This window comes from Silurus meridionalis, chromosome 5 (genome assembly GCF_014805685.1).
Source record: "Silurus meridionalis isolate SWU-2019-XX chromosome 5, ASM1480568v1, whole genome shotgun sequence".
Classification (NCBI taxonomy): domain Eukaryota; kingdom Metazoa; phylum Chordata; class Actinopteri; order Siluriformes; family Siluridae; genus Silurus; species Silurus meridionalis.
In genome coordinates this window covers 20,834,506-20,849,407 of record NC_060888.1, presented here as the reverse complement: position 1 = coordinate 20,849,407, position 14,902 = coordinate 20,834,506, and the positions used below count along the sequence as shown (strand labels likewise).

The following is a 14,902-nucleotide window of genomic DNA, read 5'->3' as shown; positions in this document are numbered from 1 at the left end:
CCTGGAGGACAGCTGGCTTTAGCTGTAATCTGTATGACACACATTCAGCATGTTTTAAAGTGCAAGCCACCTTTGCGCAGCAATACAGCAAACAGATCCTGCAAGAAGTTTATCTAGCATCCGCTTTTCTGTTTTGGGAAGCGAGTCGGTTTCACGCTGGTGTGAACTTGTGGGTTTGTCTCGTTTTTCAGACATTCTGTCCTTGCCTCATCAGGGAACCTTGATTTTGTTTGGCCACAGAGTGTTAGAAAATAAATGACAAGCAGTGTGTGTGAGAATATGGATAAAGGGGAAAAAAAAGCACAAAATGTTGCAATGGTGTTTAACTATCACTTAATACCCTTGACTCATGTGTCAAAAGACGATAAAGGTGATAATTACTCAAAGACGGAAAAACTATCAACGAACAAATAATTAACTGCCACACGTCACTTCCTATTGTCCAGTGATATGTGAATGAGGTGGATGACAAGCTCCACAAATATCCTGTTACAATACCTAAAGGCATTTAGGTATGTTGGTCTACAACATAGAGCCTTTTGACTTATATAGAACCACCAGTTTATAAACATTTTTAAAAAAGCTTGTTTTTATGTAATACGATGTTTAAGAGGTGTTCAACATGGTCACTGCATAAACTGATCATATATTCGACATCTTATTAAAGCAAATAGTGATTTAGGGCTGTATGATACGGCAATACATATCGCAGGACAATAGAAAAAAATTTATTAGCAATATCGCCAATATGGCCAATCGTTGACTATACTGCCAACGCGTCCAGAAAGTGTGCTGTAAGACAAACAGGCATGGACAAGTTTGAGACGTAGTGAAACTCCCCACGACACTCCGACACAAAACAGACATTGACCTGACTAAAACATGCACCTAAAAAAGGAAGAAAATTCTGTTGTTTTGAAGTGTGGTTTGAAAGTCAGACACTGACCAGAAAATGGTCATTTGCAAAATATCCCGCAGATCAGTCCCAGCCTCAGAATCGAACGCGACAAACCTCTTCTATCTTGGAGATTCCTGCAACTGGAAGTTGAATAGAGTGTTTAAATTCATATCGTTCTCGCTAGTGTTTTTTACATTTTTTTCTTCTTATTATTCTCATCTGTTGTTTGTTAAAATAAAAAGGAAAAATGTCTTTTACTGCCGTTTCATTCACAAAATTATCATTATTATTATAATTGCATGCAATCATTTAAAATATATATATATAGTGATCAATCATAGTCATCACCATTGTGGTTGATTATCTCAGATCACCCAGGCGTGCAAGTTGATAAAGGGTGTGGGGCAACATGTATGCATAACTGATAAGATCTGAGTTGATTAGACCAGAAGTTTTCAATTGGTATTTAAATGAAAGTAGTTTTTTAGCACAGTAAAGATTTCTGAAATTATTAATGTTCGTAACTGAGGGAATGTTAAATAAACAACAAGCACCAAAACTATTTTGCTCTGGCATGCCAATTTGACTGGGATTTCGTTATCAAACATAAAAAATGATGTTTTTTGCTGTATTTATCACCTAGATCCGAATCCACAACAGTACTGAATGTACTTGGATGGAGTTTTTCTGCTTCACTGCGTCTCAGTCATTTGGAAAAGGCACACTGCTGATTTAGATGGAAGCTGCAAAATATGCAAAGAACAAGAGCTCTATCTCTTTGCTTTATTTGCCTTGGCTGAAACTTAAACACAAACTTTTATACCTCATGTACAATACAGTTACATAAGTGCAGTTTAGGCTTGTGGATGTCCAGAGAAACTGAGATAGAGTCAGCCATTTTGATGCTGGAAATCCTGATTATTAAAATAATCACGTTTAGGATGGTAATAATAATTACAATTTTATAATAGTCCATTCAGGGGGTCAGTGCAATTTAATTGAGTTAAAAATTATCTCAAAGGGGGTAATTACTTTTTTCTTTGTTTATTTATTTAATTATTTATTTTTAGACATAAGACTTGAGAATTTATAATGTGTGAAAAGCAGAAAATCCTTTTGACTAAAACCAAAACGAATCTGGCAGAAAGCAGGAGATTATATATCCACATCATTGCCAAATCAGACAAACGCATTCCTCAGTAAAAAAAAAAAAAAGATGGCAAATTCTAAAAGATAATCATTTGTGCAATAAATATTACTGGGCAAATGAAAAATAAACCAAATAGTTAAATTATACTTAGAAAATAGATGTCAATTCATGGAGTTTGTACAATTAAGTCAGATAAAAAGGAGCTCTAGGGCTCATTTTATTATTATTTTTGAGATTTTTTGTTTACACATGAGCCTTGAGAAGTTGTGTGAGAAAAGCAGAAAATCCCTTTGACCAAACTCGAAACTTAATGAAAATGGAAAACAAATAAAGTAAAAAAAGGCAGGAGATCATATATAAACATCATGGCCAAATCAGAAAAACTCATACTTCAGTGAGAAAGGTGGAACGTTCTAGATGCTAGTAATTGATGCAATAAATAATACCGAGCAAATGAGAAATAAAACAAATAGCCAGATTACACTTATACAATAGTATCAGTTTAAAAAGGAGCTTTTTGTTCGGTTTTTATTTCAGATTTTAAAGACTTTAGCTTTGACGTGAATCTTGAGGAGGTATAATGTGTGAAAAGCAGAAAATCATTTTGACCATTCATGAAAAAGGAAAATAATCAGGCAGAAGGCAGGAGATTATATATATCCACATCATGGCCAAATCAGACTGTAAATAATACTGAATAAATGAAAAACTCATTGGATTATACTAAACTAGATGTCCATTGAGAGGGTCAGTACAATTTCATTATGTCTGTTTCAAGACAAAATTTGTTTTTTTGTTTAGACAAAAAAAGAAAGTATTCTGTGTGAAAGAAAGGGAAAATCCCTTCGACTAAAACGAAACTTCATTTCATAAATAGAAAATGAGGCAGAAGGCAATAGATTATAAATCCATATTATGGCCAAATCAAAGCTCATTCATCAGCCAAACTGAACTCCAACTAGACATCATTAACAGCTCATGGTCGGGAGAAAACAGCTGAATTTGACAGGTCAGAATGAGTTAGCATAAATTTAATCTTCCTTCAGCAGATACACTAGTTGCACAGACGAATAGCAAAAGGAATATCGAATTGTGTAAATATTTGCGTGAATAGCAATAAGAAACCTAGCTGAAATAATAGTAATAATAGGCGTAAAGTAAATAAAAATGAATGAAAAAAGCAAAGCTAATATAAATGATAACGGTATTCTCAAAGAGCCACTACGTGCTCTGATGAGCGCAGGAATGTCAGTCTTATTGGTGCAGATGCCAGAGACAAAGATATTTTTAACACAAATATATTATTTACAATACGACCTTTGTTTCAAACGTTACATTAAGGGAGGGAGGGGGGTAACGTATTCAACAGAACAATGCCAAAATGATATAAGTATTCAGGTCGCAAGCTAGCAAGCTAATACAGCTAGCAAAAGCTCGAAGCTAAGTCTCTTTAGCGACATAGAGGAAGCCGAGCCCCGTCTCACTCCCTCCCTCTCTCTCTATCTCTCTATCTCTCTCTCTCTCTCTCTCTCTCTCTATCTCTTTCTCTTTCTCTCTCACTCACCAGGTCAAATCCGACGACAGCCGAAAGCAACAAACTGCTTCTTTTTGCAATATATGGTCCGCAGGGCTCCTGTAGACAACGCAGACGAGCACAAAACTAGCTAAACTATGTAACTAGGCATGCTCGAGTCTTCTAGCTCATTTCTTTTTTCGCTTAAAATGGAGTAAAACAAGCCTTTGGAACCGCCGCTGCTGCCGCGGTAGAGCTGGAGGAGTCGTTTACAGTACACTGACCAGAGCTACACACCCACAACGCACTAAGACTGACATGCCAAAAGTCTGGCCCCGCCCCTCACATTTGCGCATGCGCACCCCACTTCACACCCTCTAAGTTCACAGCGGCGGCGATGCTTCTAGAATTTTCTGTCTCTCGTGCTTAACGTTTCAGTGTTCATGGTGAGACGAGGAAAAAGAAAACAAACCAATTACTTTTGTTTTCTCTTCACCCGAGTGCTCTTTGATCATTTACATCTATGGAATTTTTAGACAGATAGATAGATAGATAGATAGATAGATAGATAGATAGATAGATAGATAGATAGATAGATAGATAGACAGACAGACAGACAGACAGACAGACAGACAGACAGACAGACAGACCAGAAACACTATATGGACAAACGTATTGGGACACCTGGTCTTTCTTGCCATATGTGATCACAAATGTCCACAAGCACACTCCAAAATCTAGTGGAACCTCTTCCCAAAAGAGTGGAGAAATTTATAAGAGCAAACAGAGACAACAGTATTTGTAAGAGGTGATGCTAAAAAAAGCACATACCACACTTATGACTAGGTGTCTTACAGTGTGTGAACACCATATTGAGGACCTGTGTGGCATCCACAAGCGGAAGTTGGAGAAGCGCCATGTGTCTAACATCCAACAGCTCTGATGTCATTATGGTGGTGTGGAGGCAGAACCCAGCAACAACCTGTGCAGCTTTGTTTAATTCTGCACACAAAAAATTATTGACAATTTGGACACAGTTTTGACATGTTCACTTGACCTTTGTTGCCAGCTATTTAGACATGAATAGCTGTATGTTGAGTTATTTTCAGAGGAAAAACAAAACAAAAACAAAACAAAAAAACAAAATATATATCTATACACACATATGCATCTCCATAACTAAGATACAGTAAAGACACATGTGAGGCAGCTACTGTAGCAATGCGATACAGTTGACCCCTATTACATTGTAGTGCGATCCAATTTCGATTTGTTTCAACTGAGAAAATATGATGCTATGCAATGAAATATGGTTCAGATAGTTAACTTTAAAATCTTTGGTTCACACAGAAGGCAAATCAGAAATTTACTGACTTCTAAGTAGTTTCGAGATATGTCATATTTACGTAGCAACAGTGGTGCTGGAGAAACTGTTTAGCAAGTAGAAATCAATCTACATATCAAATATTGGTCACAATTTATTGGTCACTCTGTAAATAATAAAAGTATAGGACATCTCTTAATAATTATATATGAGTAAACTGTTTTTTACCGATGCGAATATTGTATCGCAATAATTCAAATGCCAACTTGTATCCGATGCACACTTTTTAAATGGATGCATCAAGTTGTTAACTTTTATGCCGATGCACCAAAACGGTCAATCTTACCATCTAATGTATGTATGTATATATATATATATATATATATATATATATATATATATATATATATATATATATATATATATATATACATACATACATACATATATAACCCTAAACACTATCAGAAGCACTGACCTACATTACAACTTAAATTCTAATATTTGTTCCATGAAATTGTATGAATTTATTCCCAATAGTTTATTCTCTTCATCTCGTAGCGTTTCTCTTGGCTGCACTGCTTCCAGTACGTGTATGTGGATGTTAGATTTTTTTGTCCAATCAGATTTCAGCCTCTATGTGCTGCATGTCAATCTAATCTGCCCAGGGCCTTCAGAATCAGTAGTGCTGGTCGATGTACCTTAGACTATATTATCAACGGGTCTGTTTCTTTAACCAATCAGATTTCATTTTCGCCTCACAGAATATCGTCGGCATTTTCCATCCTCTGATTGGTTGGTCAGAGCGAAACTGTTACAGCCAAGTTCAACTGGCAAAACACGTCTATAGCGCTCATACACATTAATACATTAAAATTACACTTTTTTATACCTAAGGAGGAAAATAAATTGTTTTGGACATAATTTAAAAAATTCATTGTCCAGAAAAGCTAGACTTTTGAGCTAGACTTTTGAGCCAACCAAAAAGCTAGCTAGCGTGTCTCAGCCTGGGAAGGGGTTTGTTCACCACTTACAGACCAGTGAATACGAGGGGTACCACTGGATTACAGCCTCTGAGGAGCGGTGCAAATTATGAGTCTGCATCTCTGGCGAGTAGGTTGGATTTTATTTAGATTTTTAATGTTTTTGTCATATTATTAGACAAATATTGATTCTGAACTGCTCCAGATGATGTAGGAGACTAACAGGTCTTGAGGGTCAGAATTCTAGCTGATAGACAGGTGTTCAAATACTTATTTGCAGCTGTATCATACAAATAAATAGTTTAAAAATCATACATTGTGATTTCTGGATTTTTTTTTTTTTAGATTATGTCTCTCACAGTGGACATGCACCTACGATGACAATTTTAGACCCCTCCATGATTTCTAAGTGGGAGAACTTGCAAAATAGCAGGGTGTTCAAATACTTATCTTCGAAGATCTTATCTTATCTTTGTACATGTGACATAGAAATAAGTAAATCTATCTATTGCTTATACCCTAAATAGCTGTATTGACCTCTGTTGTTCTATAAACGAGATTGTTTATGCTTCCATTGTAATAAAAAATGCATCAGTTAAGCAGATTATGGAGTGTTGTTTTCTATATATATATTTTTTTAATATTGTAAAATCATAAATAAGGGTAATTATGGTGACTTTTATTGTACTTAACTACAGTTTAGTAGAATGCAACATTTACTTTCAGCCCACAGTCTTCAATCAAGTTAAAGGAAATGTTTCTTCACCTCTGGATTATTCAGAGCAACTTACAATAATCATATTTACTGAACAACTTTCATAATAATCTTTAAATACTGTATGTGATATGTCCAATATGTGTTTTGTTTTTTTGAAACTTGACTCCGTCCACATCTCCACACAGCAATGTCATGCGGCTACTTGCTGATGGTGTAGTCGGATGTAATATTAAACTCTTGCTGTAACTGATGCAGCAGTGTTTCAGTATTTTAGTTAGTTTTACGTTTATGTTCATGCTAATATCACTGTCACTATTGTGATGATTGTCAATACTTTGTCAGTTTCTTCAATTTGGAGAAATTTAAATAACATTATTGTATTATAAGAACTTGTTTAAATCATTGTAATGTTAGCCTCTGAAATGAATTTTCAGAGTGTTGAATATTTAATAGCCAAATTGTTTTGCTCATGCTACACAAGGATGTTGAGTTTATTTATTGCTGGTTTCATGGCAATGCATGCTATCCATATAACAAAAGAAAGCTGAGAAAAGGAACATTTTTTAAATCATCAGTGCTGTGCACCTGAACTTCCCCAAATTCAACAAGGAGATCCAAAGAGGACTCTTGAAGATTATATCACAAAACAAATATTTACCAGGTTACAAATTTATTTTTCATTACAACATTATACAGAAAACTCTATTAGTAGCATAAGGTTTCACAAGTTTAACCCAGATCATCAGCTGACCGCCCGAGAGAACTTTATAGGTCGTATTTGCATTACAATTTGGATCTGAAGAAGGATGACACAAATCTCTAAAGGGATGGTAGTTTGACACTGCTGATAAAGTTAAACCTTACACCTTTGTTGACCTTATTTTCAAGATCTCTACATATATAATCTTACGTATGTTTTTTTTCTTTATTTTTAATTTTTTACCATCCTTAATGACAATCATGGCCTACGCTAAACAAGAGCACCACCCAATGTTAAATGACCATCAGTGCACATAAACTGGATTTCCATTCTTCTCTTTTTCCTCATCTTGAAATACCTAGTTTAGTTAGATATTTGAGAAACATGTTGCCATTTGGAGTCCGAAGGTGACAAATCAAACTGTGCATGAGCTTTTTTTCCCCAAGCAAAATCTGGGAAAGAGCAGTTATTCATAACATGAATTAATATAATGCATCATTCACATACTGCACTACTGCCACCTGCTGTTTATATGCAGGTATAACACCATGACGCTGTGGTCAGGATTCATTGGATCAGGAGTCTATCCCAGGAAAACTGGGCACAAGGTGGAAATAAATCTTGGAAAAATTGCCATTCAGGCACATACACACAAACATTAATTTTGAGATGCCAATTAATTGATCACTGTGTTTTTGGGAGATGGAAGGAAATCCAGACCATTTAATTTGACTGTCATGTATGATCATGCCATCCTGATATACCTATTATAATAATCCAATATGAGCAGGTTTAGAATTAGAGTCAGAATCCGAGTCGTTTAAATAATTTTATTGCTGTGCTTGTACAGTACACTCCTTGGAATGCGACTGGATCAGTGTTTGGTCGATAAACCCAAACACGAAGGCTGAAATATTTCTGATTCTGTATATTTAAATAGTGAAACAGCTTTATAATACAGCATATATAATTCTACCATGAAATCTGAAACAAATCTACTAGGCCAAAGGTTCAATATTTACAAGATACACACTTCTCATACATATGATTTACATAATGTTCCATTTGGTGAAAAAAAAAACCTACCAGATTCGTCATACAGAATAAGCCTGAGTAATAAAACAACCTTATACAAGTGGCCCATGTAGACATTTTAATGGTGTTGGGAAGCTACGCTATGATTGAATACAAAGGTTAGGGTAAACAAAATGACTTACTGTAGGCCTCGAATTTTACATGCTTATATTTAAGACGTGTATGGAGAGGTAAAACCTTAATAGGGCTTGGAGTAAGAAATTGAGTGGCAGATATTGTAGGTAAAATATATAAAGTTTCTCTTTAGTAAATAATTGCGCATGTATGAAAGTAAATGAAAGGTTTAGCAAAGAACAGCACTCTTTCGGCAGTCCTAATTGAAAATATTCTCTTTGCTTACAACATACTAATTTTACCTGCTGTACGGTGGTTTGGCACACAGTATACAATTACAAGATATTTATTCACAGACTTTCTTTTTAAATATGGTTGTACTCTAAATCAACACATATGAAACTAGCTTTACTGAGATATCAAAATATAAAGGTCTGGATTCACGTATGGACAAATCACTGGGAAATCGTAACCCTCTGTTTAGATCTTTATGTTGTTTAAACCCTCTGGACAGCACACTACTGTACACTATTGTATGGCTTCTCTCAGGTAGTTAAGTAACATTTGTAGCAGAACCATTTTACATTCCACAAAACAATGAATCGGACCGAAAATAAACGAGAAGCCCGCATCAGGGGAGCAAAAATATTCCACCTGAAAGGGTAGTGATCGCTTGCATCTAAATCGCACTCACACAGACTTTCTTACACAGATTTTTTTTTTCTTCTAACACTTGGAATAAATACTTAGAGCTTGTTTTGGATCACAATTACATTTGAAATGTGAGTAAGATTTTATATATATATTTTTTACTGTTTTTTTTATTTTATTTATTTATTTTTTTTTTACAAGTGTTTTCTTAAACATAGTTCCTGAAGAAAGATCTTGTGCTTGGTAAGCTTGTCGGAGCAAATGCCTCACGTTTCTTGGAAAAAAGGTCCTTCACCGGTCCACAGATGCACTGGTTGTTTTGTACATTCCATAGAAATTTCAGCCTCTGTAGCATTTTAAACTACGGCATTTTAAGCTTCGTACACCCTGTAAAATAAAAGGAATTTTTGTAAAAAAAAAAATGTGAGCAAAACATCAGAGACATCAGAGAAAACTAATGTAAAAATTATTTTTGAATTCTTCTGTGTAGTGGCTTTAAGATCGGTGTTAGTTCATGTTTGTCAATTATGCACAATTGCAAATACAAATACTAATAAGAAGCATGAGGGATAAGACATGCTTCACATATCGTCAGAGAGCCACATTACAATTGTACAATTATGTATTGTATATGTATTTCTATTACATGTATATTTATCATTGAGCATCCTTGTTTTTTCATGTTTTTAGCATATTATATGTTTCCTATAACTATATTACATTTTCTTGATAAAAGTTTTGAGTCACTATAACTGTACTAGTACTTAATTTCTTTTTACAAAGAAATTGACTCATTAAGTAGTTTCTATCACACACTGATTTAGCCAAAATCTATTACTGTCAAAGAAAGTATTTTTCAATACTGTGTAGTTGCACAATACAAAAATTGTGTAACAGAAAGTATTTCGCTGTCTAGTGCAAGGCAAGTGTGGTGTGTATTTGATATTGTTATGTTGTTGTTTGCAATTTACTTGTGCTTGTCCTTCATGATCTTAAACCATTTGACCAGGTTCTTGGTGCTCTGAAGTCTGGGGTGCAGGCAGTATTCCTGACCTTTGAAACGGGACACATTCTCCATGGTGACACTAAGAAACAAAGAGAGCAAAAAGAAAAAAAGAGAGAGAGAGAGAGAGAGAGAGAGAGAGAGAGAGAGAGAGAGAGAAAACAGACATGCATTGAGTCATAATCTGCAAACAGAAGACTATTTATACATTGTTTTGTTATTAGGTTCTCATATGGCCAGTGGCCAGTCCTGTTCTGTCACTCTGAAGTGTGAGATTATTATGATATGCAGTAATAACACTGTAATAACTTTGTTAAGGCGCCAAAAAAGGACAGAATGTAGTTAATTCTACCTTTGTCCTCTAAGTAGGGCAAACTACTTTGTCCTCAGTGATATCCTTTTAACATTTCCTAGCCAGCATCAAGAAATCCAATTAGCAAAGACCACAATCATACAGTATCAAACTGACCATAATAATAATCTTGCTAACCAATTACATAGCTTCAGAAACTGCTGAAATATGCTGACTAAGACTTCGTTAAGTTCGTTTGCTACTTAATCATTCAGCACTTTAGCCAATAGAGCCTTCTCTTGACACCTAACTCTTGACTACATTTGGAGAACAGAGAGTGAGAACTAATATGGGGCTTTAGAGGCTTCCTGAATGTTAAACTGTGAGAGTGAGCCTGATGCCAGACTCCAGGAATGAGAGAGAAAGAGAGCGCGAGAGAGAGAGTGAGAGTGAGTCTTTCTGTGCTCAGCAAGATTGTTTTGCACATAAACTTGGACGTACAATTTGATACAAATAGACCTTTTAGTGTAGGAGTACACTGAGCTTTTCTGGCACTGGAACAGATAGAGTATGAATATAGAGATTATAAAAATCTAAAAATTTTATAAATAGATGTGCATAACATGCTATTATTTAATCATGAAAAATACCTCAAATTCTATAATATATTACCATGTTCACAATATGCTTTTCTAAATTTCATTAATGCCTTGTATTAAAACTGGTGAAACATAAAGACCTGAAAATCCCCTCTCTGTATGAAACGATTAAAATGTTGTGAAATGTTTCTGTTTAAGATTCTAGTTTTCTCACAAACGAACCTTTAATTAATTCCCAAATGTTTATCCACTTACTAAATAAACTACAGAAAGAAATTCTAGGTTTTTCCTTTTCTCTTGAATATTATAATGTTTTTCACGCCTTGTACAGCAGGTGGCAGCAGTGTATACTCTTTTTTTTTTTTTTTTTTTAAAGCCGTGCTTTCCAGCTGATATCCTTCTATGTATATCCAGGCTTTTAACTTGAATACAGAATAAACAGGCAGAACAGCATACTGGTTTGTATTAACAAGGTGAATATCGCCATTTGTTATTTCACAGAGCTGCACTAAATCAGACCCCTAAATATACTATAATTTTTTTTGTTTGTTTTTCACAGTTTATAGTTGATGCAAAATTTACTGCAATGTTTAAATATTTATATTGTCTACTAGAAGAAAATAAAGGCACAACACAATTTTTTCACTTCAGTGTGAAACATAAGATAACAGTTGCACTGATAACTGGAAATACATAAGAGATGAGATGCCATTTGGAGTCTCTTTGATTCTAATGTAACACAACTTCAATAATAAATGAGCAGTAAGCAGCTCCGCCGCAGAGCTTCCAGCTGTCGTTGATGGACATGGCCATCAGGTTACCATCAGCAAACACACATTTTTTTCTCTACCCAGCTGTTGTTTCCTAAATTTTATTACTTTCCCATACTCATAGATTTTCCTGTATGCTGAAAAAAGCCGGATGCAGCACCAGAAAAAGGAAGACAGATGATTTAAAACTTACAATATCATCTTCTCCTGGCAGAAAGGATGCCTTGGTTTAATTTCAAGTTTTTGCACGTCCTTGTATCGTATCTTGGGGCCTTTCCTTGTGCATCTGCATTTGTACGCTGAAAGAAAAAATACAAGCTGTTTGAATACAGATTTTTTACAGAAAGACATAAAAAAAATTATATATGAAGAGAAAACCTACTCAATATAATTAATACCGAGCGCAGCAGTAGAACATTAAGTGACTGTACAATTCTCAAAAATAAAGATATTTTTCCTTCTCGCTAGATGAATAACATCAAGGAGAAATGCTTCATACCTAAAGTACCATTACCTGGGTACCTTGCAGAATTGAAGATATATTTTTTAAAAGAATGGAAGTTAAATTATAAAGGTGCAAAATGTTATCCAAAATAAGTATTTTTCATAACTGAGCTCATAATCCTAGCCGTAACTGTAACCATGTGTAAATCCTTAAATTTGCTTACAATAATGAAACCTGTTATCTGTTAGTCAAACCGTGAAACTGTCATCTGGGTTGTTTCCAGAACTTTCCACCACACCATAGACCAGTAGAAGGTGTATGCGTGTTTAGATTTCTAGCTTTAAAAGGACGTGTGACCTACATCTTCTGCTCCATCAATCTTCTCCTGTTCCACTCAGCATCCTCCCGGGCCAGGGGCCAAAACTAAATCATCCAACACAAAGAGCCGCTATACACCACTGCTGTGCCAAGTTTGCTCGAAGAATTGTTTTTACTCGGAGCAAGAAAAAAAAAATTCAAGACTGACAGTTTTGCTGCGTTAAGCCAGGACAGTTTAACATTATATTAAGCAATAGCCTGGAATACGTTCCTGTGCCACAATCAAGAACATGCAGGAATTCAAACAGTAGGCAAGTATGAAAGTGACTTTCATGCATGATATCTAAAAATAACTAGTATGCCTGCTGTGATGCACTGTCAGTCCTCCAAGGTCTTTCTATTTTTTTTGGACCTTCATTTGTTGGTTTACTCTCGAGGAGCAGGAAGTTGACCTTTCTAGCAAACACAAAACATTCCCCTAATGCTTGCATTTGGTTCTCTTTTGATTTTTTTTTTCCGGTGCAAATCCCATAACTCCCATAACTTTCTAGGAATTTTGGTTAATATGGTCACTGCTGTTCCTGAACAATTTGAGAACTCCTCCAAACCATCAGTTCGCACAAGTTTCCAGAGAAGTTAGTTATTTGAAGGTTGCCAAAATGTTGTGGGAATGTTCTCCACAAGATTCCCACAAGGATCCAAAATGGTTCAAATTATTGAAGTGTGATCAGAACATTAAGGAGGAACATTGCTGCTTACCACCAGGCTTGGGAGCGTTTGATAACCTCGAAATCATTTGAACATCTGGTAAAACGTTTGGTAATATGTGATGGAACTGAGAACATTACCTTAATGCTTGGGGAACTTTACAGCACAACACAAGGTTCTTCTGGGGTGCAGATTATGCAATGTTGGGGGAATGTTCTCAGAACCATCACGAAGGTATTTTTTTTTTTATTTTTTTTTTTTAAGTGATGGAAATTATCTGTAAATTCTAACGCACAAAATAATTATTAATTTGTATGTATCGCTAATAAAAATTGTCCAGAAACTAAAAAAAAGCTTGTTTCCATTACATTGTGGGAATGTTACACAAACGTTTCCAGAACGTTCTGCCAACCAGTCATCATCTTTACTCCAAAACCAAATTAAACTGTATTCTGGGAAAAAAAATCCTTAAGGTTTTTTTCTCCAATAATTAACCTGTAATGTTTTAAAATGACAAAATAGCATTAGTATGTAACAAAGCACAAGACCTTTACCTCAGTGACAGAAAAATACAGTTTATGTTTTTGTTTGTTTTTAATGTGGCACATTTGAGCTGGCAAAACGTGTAATATATTTTACTTTATCTTATTTTCTCTCTTGTATTACAACCCCCCACAAATAAAAATAACGCAAACTACCTTCTGTGTTGAGGGAATAAACTGCGATGACCAACAGAAGGAACGCGGCTGTGCAGCGGTTCATCCCAGCGGCAGGTTGAGGAGATCCGGCCGCCTCTTTACCAAAAGTCACACGCTCGGAAATGCTAATATCCTGGCTCTCCGAAGTCAAGATCTTCTTTCACGAACGTGTACCAAACGGTCTTCTTGGTCCTCCCGTGTGTGTGTGTGTGTATATATGTCAAGAGGTTACAGCAGTAAGCTGGTTGAAGTGACTCCAGCACACACCGTCCACAGATCTGACTGAGCGCTCGAGCGGCAGCTTTTAAAAAGCACGCTCGCGCCTCATTAATATGCACAGCTGAGGAGCGCGAGGGTTTTTATTTTTTTCCTTTTCTCTTTTTTTACCAAAAAAATGAATAAAAATAAGGAAAGGAAAAAGGCCAAATCTAATTCGAAAGTTTTTGTTGAAAAAGTTCATCCCTCGTTTGTTAGGGGTGACAATGAAATAAGGATTTTACGCCTTTTTTGATCTTGGACTCATTCATTCAATCGTTATTCAAACATGATTATGCATGATTTATTAGCACTATATACTAGCCTATACTTTATTCAGACTAATGCTGAAAATAGATTTTGGGGGGAAAATCTGATGATGATGATGATGATGATGATGATGAAGTCGTACATTTTACATGGCTTTAATGATTTCTAATACAAACTTAGTGCTAGCTGATTGGATGAAGGCCGGTTTTTATTGTCTTCGCCTTGCTTTGTTCAAGTTTAATATACAAAAGTGTCAAACACGAGGTGGAAAGTTGGCATGTTTGGTTGCTCACATTTTGTTAAATCATTTAACTACATTTGCTTCCACTTTCTTATTATACATTTTTATCTGTATTTTCTGTGAGCATTTTCTTTTCATTTTTTCATCCATCCATTCTGCCATCCATCAATTCATTCATCCATTTATTGAACTGGTTTTATGTGGTCAGGTTTGTAGA

The 14,902-nt window shown here is 35.4% G+C and overlaps 2 protein-coding genes across 10 annotated transcripts in view; both read right to left on the bottom strand.

Annotated features, from left to right (window-relative positions):
* fam13b (family with sequence similarity 13 member B) overlaps nt 1-3,859 on the bottom strand; it is a 36,929-nt gene extending 33,070 nt beyond the window's left edge. For 3 of the 9 annotated variants that reach the window (XM_046849041.1, XM_046849044.1, XM_046849049.1), the window contains exons 1-2: nt 3,613-3,858; nt 947-1,038 (exon numbers count right to left, since the gene is read on the bottom strand). The gene's annotated coding sequence lies outside the window, so the exon portion shown is untranslated. Of the gene's footprint in view, nt 1-946; nt 1,039-1,537; nt 1,642-3,612 lie in introns of all 9 variants that reach the window. The other 6 variants (XM_046849046.1, XM_046849048.1, XM_046849050.1 and 3 more) reach the window with 4 other exon arrangements.
* Nucleotides 3,860-8,102: 4,243 nt separating this feature from the next.
* On the bottom strand, nt 8,103-14,212 carry cxcl14 (chemokine (C-X-C motif) ligand 14). The gene is made up of 4 exons (XM_046850569.1): nt 13,920-14,212; nt 11,944-12,049; nt 10,058-10,171; nt 8,103-9,473 (listed from the first exon to the last, which is right to left on the bottom strand). Exons 1-4 carry the CDS (start codon nt 13,981-13,983, stop codon nt 9,458-9,460), a joined length of 300 nt encoding a protein of 99 aa, XP_046706525.1. The 5' UTR covers nt 13,984-14,212; the 3' UTR covers nt 8,103-9,457.
* Between the last annotated feature and the right edge of the window lie 690 nt (nt 14,213-14,902).

Coding starts and splice junctions, on each gene's coding strand:
- cxcl14 (XM_046850569.1), bottom strand. CDS start 13,983: ATGAACCGCTGCACAGCCGCGTTCCTTCTGTTGGTCATCGCAGTTTAT. Junction 12,050..13,919: donor TTATTCCCTCAACACAGAAG/GTAGTTTGCGTT, acceptor TTTTTCTTTCAG/CGTACAAATGCAGATGCACA. Junction 10,172..11,943: donor TGCCAGGAGAAGATGATATT/GTAAGTTTTAAA, acceptor TTTGTTTCTTAG/TGTCACCATGGAGAATGTGT.